This window comes from Bubalus kerabau, chromosome 7 (genome assembly GCF_029407905.1).
Source record: "Bubalus kerabau isolate K-KA32 ecotype Philippines breed swamp buffalo chromosome 7, PCC_UOA_SB_1v2, whole genome shotgun sequence".
Lineage (NCBI taxonomy): Eukaryota > Metazoa > Chordata > Mammalia > Artiodactyla > Bovidae > Bubalus > Bubalus kerabau.
In genome coordinates this window covers 100,186,288-100,198,009 of record NC_073630.1, presented here as the reverse complement: position 1 = coordinate 100,198,009, position 11,722 = coordinate 100,186,288, and the positions used below count along the sequence as shown (strand labels likewise).

The 11,722-nt window shown below is 42.1% G+C and overlaps 1 protein-coding gene across 1 annotated transcript in view; it reads left to right on the top strand.

Moving 5' to 3' along the window:
* Positions 1 to 1,420: 1,420 nt before the first annotated feature.
* Positions 1,421 to 11,722, top strand: part of PRKG2 (protein kinase cGMP-dependent 2) — a 115,717-nt gene continuing 105,415 nt past the window's right edge. Inside the window, exons 1-2 of the mRNA XM_055588906.1 lie at positions 1,421 to 1,618; positions 2,119 to 2,592. Of these exons, the coding sequence (XP_055444881.1) occupies positions 1,542 to 1,618; positions 2,119 to 2,592 (551 nt within the window). The 5' untranslated portion in view covers positions 1,421 to 1,541. The remainder of the gene's footprint in view (positions 1,619 to 2,118; positions 2,593 to 11,722) is intronic.

Here is an 11,722-nt window from a genome sequence, read left to right as displayed (position 1 = left end):
CTTTTATAAGTATATTTATTTTCTGGTTCTACCATCTATCTTAGGTGATCTGCATTAGCTACTGGGATGCATCTGTTTGAAACTTAGAGGCTGTTTGTGTCTTTGTCTTTGTTGTCTTTGTTTTAGAGGTCACAGTGATTCTGGTAGAGCCAGTGAAATCTGTTTAAGCATTTCATTTCTCTCTGAGCTTGAAACTTGGAGAGAGAGAGAGAGTGAGGAAAGAATATGTGGGATTTATAACTTCAAAGTTCCATCATTTTATTCATATATTAGATAATGAGCGTCATTCAAACTTAGTTTACAAGTTTCTTGGGTAATGGCTGTCAAAAATCACACACACAAAAGTACGGCATTTCAATAGCTAGTCTGAAAAGACTTAAACCTTATGATACTTAATCAAAGCAGTATTTTCCAGTCTTCAGCCTTTTGAGTTCTCTTTTTTGATTTTGCTCATATGTGTTTATTAACCACAGATGATTTCTTTTCTGTTTTCATTGAATAGACTCAGAAAAGCTAAATACCTAACTAAACCTCAAATTTTTCTGGTGCCAATTATTTATAATTTGTAATGAATGTTAAAACAAATACATATCTATTGAACCAAAAGAAATGTTTTTGAATCAACTAAAATCTTGCCTCACCTTCCCCAATCTGCATTTTACCTCCTGAGACTTATTGGAGGAGTAACTAACTGCTTTGAGGCCTACACTGAGGATATTCTTTTCAGGAAAATAATAGAGCATTGGACCATAGGTGGTCATTTTTTGGGACAATCTTGGTTTGGGGATATAAAGTAAAGAATATGAAAGAATCCCCATCCTTGTTTTTACCTTCTGGTAACTGCCATCCAGCAGCTTCCCGGGTGGCCTTAGTGCTAAAAAGCTAATCCAGGAGATGTAAGAGACATAGGTTTGATCCCTGGGTAAGGAAGATCCCCTGGAGGAGGGCATGGCAACCCACTCCAATATTCTTGCGTGGAGAATCCTATGGACAGAGGACTAAGTCCATGGGGCTGTAAAGAGTTAGACCCAACTGAAGTGACAGCAATCAGGCACTCATGCACAAACTGCCATCCACATGTTTGTAATGGCGAGCATTGCCAGAAAAGCCAAACTCGATGCCTGAGAGAGGGTGCTCAGGGCTGGTGCACTGGGATGACCCTGAGGGATGGGATGGGGAGGGAGGTGGGAGGGAGGTTCAGGATGGGGAACACATGTACACCCATGGCTGATTCATGTGAATGTATGGCAAAAACCATGACAATATTGTAAAGTAATTAGCCTCCAATTAAAATTTAAAAAAATATTAAAAATATATATATATATATAAAAAGAAAAGCCAAACTTAATAGGCACCTACAGCTGGAGAAAAGTGCTAATGAGGCAACCCCAGCTCTGCCTCCTCCCACCCCGAGGAATGCAGATGTGTTGCTTTCTAAATCAGGGGCAGCTTTCTCAGTGGAGCTGCTCAGGGAGCTGTGAACATTGTGACATTAACAAGCCTCTGCTGCAGTAGTTGCTCCTTGGCATTCTGTCTTGGCCATGCTGACATCCGAATGGCGGTTCTGTTGTGATGCTTTTGACAGCTGTCCAGAGAGAGCAACCAAAGAGAACAGCAGGTAAGGCAGGCCGTTTGTGCAAAATGCTTAGGTGTGATGCTTTTGCCAGCAATGGGATGGGAGAGAAGGAACCCAAGCACCAGCCCCTCCTCAGGGAGGAACCAATGAAGTCAATCCATGGCTTTCCTTCTGGAAGGGTGGGGAATTTATTGCTTACCGAAGAGCCATGAGTCCTGTGTTTCCATTTATGAAACAGAGTAGAACAAGAGGAGCAGTGGGGGCCGCTGGAAAGTGAAACTCCAAGGCATGCAGTTCTAAGTTGCTTCAGTCGTATCTGACTCTTTGTGACCCTATGGACCATAGCCTGCCAGGCTCCTCTGTCTCCAGGCAAGAATTCTGGAGTGGGTTGCCATGCTGTCCTCCAGGAGATCTTCCCGACCCAGGGATGGAACCCTCATCTCTTATATTTCCTGCATTGGCAGGCGGGTTCTTTACCACTAGCGCCACCTGGGAAGCCGGAAACTCCACTAGGTAACCTCCGATTCTGTGCCGTCTCTCAGGTCCTTGAGCAAAATGGGAAATGGTTCGGTGAAACCCAAACACTCCAAGAATCCAGATGGGTACCCCGGGAACCTCACCGCCAGCGCCCTCCGGAGCAGGGTGACAGAGCTGGAAAGAGAGCTGAGAAGGAAGGATGCTGAGATCCAGGAGCGGGAGTACCACCTGAAGGAGCTGCGGGAGCAGCTGTCCAAACAGACTGTGGCCATCGCGGAGCTCACGGAGGAGCTCCAGAACAAGTGCATCCAGCTGAACAAGCTTCAGGATGTGGTGCACCTGCAGGGAGGAAGCCTGCCCCGGGCGTCCCCGGACAAAGTGCCTCTTGAGGTTCAGCGGAAGACCTCGGGATTGGTCTCCCTCCACAGCAGGAGGGGAGCGAAGGCTGGAGTGTCCGCCGAGCCGACCACCCGAACCTATGACCTCAACAAACCCCCTGAATTTTCCTTTGAGAAAGCAAGAGTCAGAAAGGACTCCAGGTAAGACATTCCCCCAGCTTTTTGGCTCTGATGGCATTCGTATGATGAAACCTTAGAGTGCTATTTACTGAGTCTCCTCAGTGGACAAGAGTGTATGAACCTTTTCAGATTTTGGATAGAGGGGCTGAGGAAGTGGTTTGCTTTGCCACAGAGTCTCCCTTGAATTGGGACTTCTCTTGAAAGCAGAACTTGTGTTGTACCTCGACTTTGATTCGTGATTTGTATAACCGAGGAGCTGAGCTTACAAAAGTCATTTCTGTGATCTTGAAAACCCTAGGGGAGTGAAAAGGTAGTTTTAGGAAGACTACCCTTCTCTCTTCTTGTAGAAGTGGACTTAACGGTATACACAAATCACACAGTATTAAGAGTATGTATAGCAAAAGCCACTTCTTAGCACTTTAGTCTTTAAGAGTCATGAAAAAGGGATAAGCTGGTACCTCTAAAGGGGATGAATTCATTCATTCATCCCACAGTTTCACTTGAGCACTGCCCTCTGCCAGCCTCCGTGTTAGATGCTAAGTATATATTAGTGAATAAATAGACACAGAGCCTCTCTCTTGCGGGGATGGTATACATAGAAACAAGTAAACACTGTGTAATTGTTAATTGAGACAAATTATATGATGAAACAGACAGCATAGTGGGTGGTATCTGGGGTTGGGGGTGAGAAGGGCAAGGAGGCAACAGAATTAGGATTGTCACTGAGGCCAGGCAGAGGAGGTGACCTTGAACTGAGACCCAAAGGAGAAAAAGGAACATAGACCAGGTGGAGCATTTCAGGCATGGGCAACAATTACAAGCTAGAAGTAATTTTAAAATTAAGGATCTTTAAAAGAAATGTAATTATTTACCACAGCCTTCTCCTGTGTGCATGTGTGTATGTGTGTGTGTGTATCCTTTTCTGGCTAAAGATTGAATTTCCTAACCAGGAAAGATTGACTAGAAACATTATGAATTAGGGTCTCCTTTCTGCACTGTTTTAAGTGAGTAAAATTTCTTAGTTGAAATTAGATATTTTGCCTTGATTATCTTGTCTGAGCCTGGATCCCTCTTTCAAAATGCAAGATTTGTGAAATGAGAACAGCTTTTAATTTATTTACATATAAGTTATGTAAATCAAGATAAAACATCTAACTTAAACAAATAAGTGATTAATTTTGACAACAAGATTATAAAGGGAGGTTTAATTCATCAGTTTGTTGACCATGCTTGGCACATAGTAAATGATCGATAAATATTTGTTAAGGAAACAAGTCATGCTGGAGTATTAATCATAACACTGTGTGGCTGAAAGAATCTGTTTAATATTGGAGTTTAGAAGAATTTTTTTTTAAGCCAAGAGTTTATTTATTTGTTGGTTTACAAGTGTTATCTATTCCCATTGCAAACATAATAATTATTTATTTTTAATGATATGAATTCAGAAATTATAAATGCTGCTTACAAACGTATACTTGTTTTTCAATTGAACATCATAGTATTCTCTTTTGATGTATAAGGTATATATGTACATAATAATTATCATTATTATGCATTATATTGGGGCTTCCCATGTGGCTTTGTGGTAAAGAATCTGCCTGCCAATGCAGGAGACGCAAGAGACTTGGGTTCAATCCCTGGGCTGGGAAGATCCCCTGGAGGAGGAAATGGAAACCCACTCCAGTATTCTTGCCTCAGAAATCCCATGTACAGAGGAGCCTGGTGGGCTGCAGTCCATGGGGTTGCAGAGAGCCCGACTGTATAGTGTTTGTTGTTGTTGAAACACTAAGTTGTGTCCAACTCTTTGTATCCCATGGACTATAGCACACCGGGCTTCCTGTCCTTCACAGTCTCCTGGAGTTGGCTTGAACTCATGTCCATTGAGTCAGTAATGCTATCTAACCATCTGCATCCTCTGTCATCCACTTCTCCTGCCCTCAGTGTTTCCCAGCATCAGGGTCTTTTCTAATGAATCGGCTCTTTGCATCAGGTGGATAAAGTATTGGGGCTTCAGCTTCAGCATCAGTCCTTCTAATGAATATTCAAAGTTGATTTCCTTTAGGATTGATTGGTTTGATCTCCTTGCTGTCCAGGAGACTGCCAAGAGTCTTCTCCAGCACTGCAATTTGAAAAGTCTTCAGCACTCAACCTTTAACGTCCAACTCTCACATCTTCACCTGACTACTGGAAAACCCATAGCTTTGACTATATGAACCTTTGTCGGCAAAGTGATGTCTCTGCTTTTTAATATGCTGTCTAGGTTTGTCATAGCTTTCCTTTTAAGGAGCAAGCATCTTTTAATTTCATGGCTGCAGACATAGTCTGCAGTGATTTTGGAGCCCAAGAAAATCTGTCCCTGCTTCCACATTTCCCCTTCTATTTGCCATGAAGTGATGGGACTGGATCCGATGATCTTAGGTTTTTGAATGTTGAGTTTTAAGCCAGCTTTTCACTATCCTCTTTCAAGAATCTCTTTAGTTCCTCCTTGCTTTCTGTCATTAGGGTGGTATCATCTACATATCTGAGGTTGTTGATATTTCTCCTGGTAAACTTTACTGTATATACAAGCCTATTGCTATCTGGAAAAATTTCTCTGGGTAATTAATATATTGTGCTTATGTATAGTATACATAATTTTTGCAGGTAATAATTTTTGTTGGTAAATGATATATTGTGCTTATGTAAGGTATATATACCTTACATAAGCACAATATATCATGCATGTATACCATACATAAGCACAATATATTATTTACCCACAAAAATTCTTTCAGATAGCAATGTGCTTGTATATCTAGAAGTGTGAGAGAATGTAATAGCAATTCATCTTCTTTTACCATCTTCCTACATATCCCACCAGATTTTACCTCATGAAGGAAGATTATTTTCAATTACTTTGTTCCAAAGATTTATGTCCATTTGAGTATTTATACCACTATTTATGTCCATTTAAGTATATACACCAGAAGTATTTCTGGTGTTAGGTAACAAAACCGCTCAAGATAAATGCATTCCTCTTGATTTTTATAAGCTAACCCCACTCCAGTACTTTTGCCTGGAAAATCCCATGGACAAAGGAGCCTGGTAGGTTGCAGTCCATGGGGTCGCTAAGAGTCAGACAAGACTGAGCGACTTCACTTTCATGCATTGGAGAAGGAAATGGCAACCCACTCCAGTGTTCTTGCCTTGAGAATCCCAGGGACGGGGGAGCCTGGTGGGCTGCTGTCTGTGGGGTCGCGCAGAGTCAGACACAACTGAAGCGACTTAGCAGCAGTATTCTAACAAGATAAAGGAAATCAGCAGCTAGGCACAGTTCACTGTTGGGCCAAAGCACCTCTGTAGTGAGTGGGACACAGAAGAGGAAAGACCTTATAGCCCTTGAGTAAGGATGAGCAATGATTCCCCTCAAACATCTTAAAGGCAAGCCCAGGAGTACAAGTTTGCATTAGGGACATGATGAAGAAACAGGATAATTGATTCTGTAATGATTAAGTCCTCAAGAGACCAGATTAAATCCTTTATGTCTTCATAATCCCTTTATGCTTTCATAGAGCCTTTTGGTTCTAAATGGAAAAAATAATTAGAATACGGGAGCTACTCTTTTTCATTGACTGGTCTTTGTTTTATTTCCCCTTGCAGACATTTATGCCTCAGTTTTCCCTTCCAAAAAGTCTTTCCCCGTAAGTCTGGAATAATGGGTTAAACACAGAGAGCTAACATCACCAATTCAGAGATTTAAAGTATTCCAGTTTTTTGAAAGTTCTCAGTATTACAATTCACTTTCCATTTTCCAGTAGTTCCAGCTTGAGAGAAAGGCTTTAAGTAAAGTTTGAGTATTTTAATTCATTAATTTTGTAAGAAATAACTTTCTAGAAGTTAGAAAAGATGGGATTGCCATTCACTGATACAATTATTATGGACAGTATCCATTGTTTTGGCTACTTTTCCAAGCAACTCCTATTAGACATTAGAGAATTTTCAGATATCAGTCAAAATGGTGCCTTCATTTATTGGGTTGGCCCAAAAGTTCATTAGAGTTTTTCTGTAAGATGGTTCAGAAAAACCCAAACTAACTTTTTGGCCAACCCGGTATTTTTAGGTTCTCCTGATTTATTTGTTGAACTTTATAAAGTTTTCTGGCTGAGTTCATGACTAATCTTGTCTCTGCTAATATGTGCTAACTACCTTTTGGATCAGGTCCCCCTCTACACCCTCAATCCAAAAGCCATTGGGTGTCTATTTTGTCTTTTTGTCAGAAAGGTGGTCTCTGATGAGTACTTAACAGTGAGCAAGAAAGTGAGGGGAGACTCCGAGCTCTCCTGCAATCAACAGCATGAGGGAGACAGGTAGTACTGGGATAAACCAGAGAACATCATCTGAGGGAAATGACACATGTGGAACTTGAAGGTTTGGATTCAGGAATTCATGAGAGACTCTCAAACCCATGTTACCGCAGTCTGAGTTTGCTGAGGCCCCTGGGCTCAAATGTACTATAAATGCAAGTGAACCTAAGCGATTGCCAGGCAGCCCACTCATGCCATCTCTGTGTACTAGTAGGACCTAAGGGGTAGCTTACATGATATAGTTACAGCTCCCTGCTTTATTTGGAGGAACTTGTATGCTCTAGTGGCATTGGAGAACTCTTGAAATTTGTCTTCTGCAAAATTCAAAGGGCTACTTTTTAAGATCAGGTTCTAGAATAACCCAGTGCTGTCCCAGAGAATTTTCTGCAATGATGGAAACATCCTATAACCTGTGTTGCCTGATACAGTAGCCAATAGTATGTACGTGGCTCTTGAGCCCTAGACATGTGCCACGTGCCCTGAGGAATTGAATTTTTAATTTCAACTTATTTTAAGATTAGATAGCCACATGGGTCTAATGACCACTGTATTGGATACTGCAGTTCTGGCTGATGTGGTTTCAACTGTAACCGCTATCTCCTGAGATTAGAATAATGACCTAGTCATGTTTGGGAGAACTTTATAGACAAGCTAAGACCTGTGTTCAGTATCATGACAGAGTCATAGAAAATGCGAATGAGCTGGTCGAATTGGGGTGGATACCATGTCATCTTCAACTGCATAAATCTGCAATTTATCACAGTCTTTCATAGGGATGTGGCTGTGCGCCCACTGACCATTTGAGATCATCAGAAGCACACAGCCGTGTGGGCACATAGCCCATTTTATAGGTCCTCAGCCTTACTGAACTATCATAAATCATGATGAGTCAGAGCATTACAGTATATCAAATACTCTGATCTCTGATTTAAATTTATTATGATAACTATAGAAGATTTAGAGCTGGAAGAACCTTAGAGGTTGCTTCATGCTTCTCCCCTACTGGAGAAGTGAGGAAACAGGTGCAGGGGAGTTGCAGAATAGGCTATGGTAAGTGTCAGAGCTGAGATTAGAACCCAAGATTCTTGACTTTGAAATCAGATTTTTTTCTCTCCAAAAGCCTGGTGTTACTTGAAAACTGGATTTTCCTCTTGGTGGATGTCAAGTTCAAAGACACTACCAAGCCAAAGAGTGGGAGAAGGAAGGATTTATTCCTTGCAGAGATAAAGAGAACACTGGGGATATTTCTCAAAGCAGTAGGTCCCTAACAGCAAAACTGGGCAAGTTTTAAGCTAAGAGTGCGTGCTTATTTATGAACAGATTTGAGCTGCTGCTGCTGCTAAGTCACTTCAGTCGTATCCAACTCTGCGCGACCCCATGGACTGCAGCCTACCAGGCTCCTCCTCCCATGGGATTTTCCAGGCAAGAGTACTGGAGCGGGTTGCCATTGCCTTCTCCGACAGTCTTGAGCAGTGTATGCCTATTCATGGAGGGCCTGGAGCAGGGGCAAATTCAGCACAGAGTTGGAGCAAAGACTGAGAGAGTCCTGGCTATAGCCGATTAAAATCAACAAAGGTCAGCAAAGGTCCACATCATCATTCCTTAGGTTCCAGTTAGTCTGGTGGTTGAGACTCAAGGGAGTTTTGGATCCTGCAAAATAGTTCAAGAATGTGTTTCAATCTGATCTTTATTTTTGAAATAGAACCTGGGAATCTTTACAGCTGATTTATTGTCTCTGATATGGTTAAGTTATATTCTGGCCTGATGGAGGGCAAGGATTGGGACCAGGCTTAGATCACAAAATGGTTTAAGGCTTAAAATGGCTTCTCTTATGTCAACAAAGTGATAGCTGGTTCGCTTCTCCTGGGGGTCCCCGACCCTATCTGCTTACACAAGTGTTCTTAAAGCAACCCACAAAGATTAAAGGCCTCTAGTCAGGTTAGTTTGGGCACCAGTCTGCTCTATTTTGATACGCCCTATTCGCTGGTAGGAAGAAAAATGGTGCTTCCTGGCTTCTTCCAAGCAGAGGTGAGTGGCGCTTATCTGTTTCATTAATATTCACCAGGTGCTGGATCCTCAGAGTTCAGGCCTGTGTGAAAAGGACACAGAGAATGGTTTTGATCTGGTGATACAGACTGTGATATATCTGGAGGGGCACGAATGGGTTCCAAAATGAGCACAGTGCTTCTCAAGGCTGCGAACTGAATATCAAGGGCAAAGGTGGGCAAGAAAGAGCTCAGATCGCATTTCTGTCCATGTTTGACCTGCCTCGAACACCAAGACAACCGTGTCTCCAGAGGTCAGACCTTTTACTGCAATTAAATTTTCTGTCTCTGTAGACGTTGTTTAGCAAACTTCAGCACTGGCAGAACAAAATTACAAGCTCATGCAGAATGTCTGGTGGAACACGGGCAGATTAATCAGAGACATCTGGCAAGTTGCTGGTATGACTGCCTTTCACTAAGAACACTTAGACTATCATTTGAAACTATTGTTCTTTGGAAAGGAAAGATAAAACAAAGACTTGCTGTTTGACTTCAGATGTTGACTCTAGTGTTCGGAAGGACAATTAGTCTCATTTGTCACTCCCACCCCAGGAGCAGAATAGGTAAAAGTGGGACGTGCTCGTGAGTCACCGTTTTAAACAAGATATGGAAAAACAGCAAGGAAGAGTATGTTTGTTATCATTTGTTCATCGTTTCTAAAGCAGTGCTGAACATTTCAATCTGCCTTCTAAAAATGTGGCTCTTCTACTGAGCAAAAGTATTTCCATGGAATGAAGGGACAGAGGAGCCTAGTGGGCGGCTGTCTATGGGGTCACACAGTCGGACACGACTGAATCGACTTAGCAGCAGCAGCAGCAGCAGCAGCAGCATACATCACTAATGATATGCCAGACACCACTCTGAGTGCTTCACAAATATGGAATTATTTAATCCTCAAAGCAAACATATGAGATGTGTATTAGTATTATGACAATCATAATAGATATGATTATTATATACCATTTTATATATGAGGAAACTGAGGCATACAAAATTAAATAACTGCCTGAGGTTACACAGCTTTTACTATTGGAAGTGGGATTCAAAACCAAGAAATGTGCTATCTATTCGAGGGACTTCCTTGGTGATCTAGTGGCTAAGACTCTGTGCTCCCAATGCAGGGGGCCCAGGTTCAATCCCTGGTCAGGGAACTAGGTCCCATATGCTGCAGCTAAGACCTTATGCAGCCAAATAAATAAATATTAAAAAAAAAAAAGTCTGTTCAGAGCAAAGACTGTGTATCACAGAACTGTCTTCAATATCTCGTAATAACCTCAACTGGAAAAGAATCTGAAAAAGAACATTTTATATACATATTTATATATATACACACACATGCTGAATCACTTTTGCTGTATCAATTCAGTTCAGTTCAGTCGCTCAGTCATGTCTCATTCTTTGCGACCCCATGAACTGCAGCACGCCAGGCCTCCCTGTCCATCACCAACTCCTGGAGTTTACCCAAACTCATGTCCATTGAGTCGGTGATGCCATCCAACCATCTCATCCTCTGTCCTCCCCTTCTCCTCCTGCCCTCAATCTTTCCCAGCATCAGGGTCTTTTCAAATGAGTCAGCTCTTCGCATCAGGTGGCCAAAGTATTGGAGTTTCAGCTTCAACATCAGTCCTTCCAATGAACACCCAAGACCGATCTCCTTTAGGATGGACTGGTTGGATCTCCTTGCAGTCTAAGGGACTCTCAAGAGTCTTCTCCAACACCACAGTTCAAAAGCATTAATTCTTTGGCACTCAGCTTTCTTTATAGTCCAACTCTCACATCCATACATGACTACTGGAAAAACCATAGCCTTGACTAGACGGACCTTTGTGGGCAAAGTAATGTCTCTGCTTTTTAATATGCTGTCTAGGTTGGTCATAACTTTCCTTCCAAGGAGTAAGCGTCTGTTAATTTCATGGCTTCAATCACCATCTGCAGTGATTTTGGAGCCCCCCCAAAATAAAGTCTGACACTGTTTCCACTGTTTCCCCATCTATTCCCCATGAAGTGATGGGACCAGATGCCATGATCTTCGTTTTCTGAATGTTGAGCTTTAAGCCAACTTTTTCACTCTCCTCTTTCATCTTCATCAAGAGGCTTTTTAGTTCCTCTTCACTTTCTGCCATAAGGGTGGTGTCATCTGCGTATCTGACGTTGTTGATATTTCTCCCAGCAATCTTGATTCCAGCCCTGTGTTTCTCATGATGTACTCTGCATATAAGTTACAGCCTTGACGTACTCCTTTTCCTATTTGGAACCAGTCTGTTGTTTCATGTCCAGTTCTAACTGTCGTTTCCTGACCTGCATATAGGTTTCTCAAGAGGCAGGGCAGGTGGTCTGGTATTCAAGTCAAGTATACTCCAAAAAAAAAAAAAAAGTCCATTGTAACAAATTTACCAAAATGAAAATTAGAGAGGGTTCTTTATATTTTAGTTGGTTGGCCTTATAAAAAATTAGATATATAGTTAGAAAGAAAGAAAGTGAAGTTGCTCAGTCGTGTCTGACTCTTTGTGACCCCATAGACTGTAGCCCACCGGGCTCCTCCGTCCATGGGATTCTCTAGGCAAGAATACTGGAGTGGGTTGCCATTTCCTTCTCCAGGTTATCTTCCTGACCCAGGGATCGAACCCGGGTCTCTCTCATTGCAGGCAGATGCTTTACCTACCCTCTGAGCCACCAAATAGATATATTTCTAATTTTTTTTGGTACGGTTGCAAACAGCTCCCTGCTATTGTTATTTCTTCCTGAAAACTGTGCTTCGAGAAA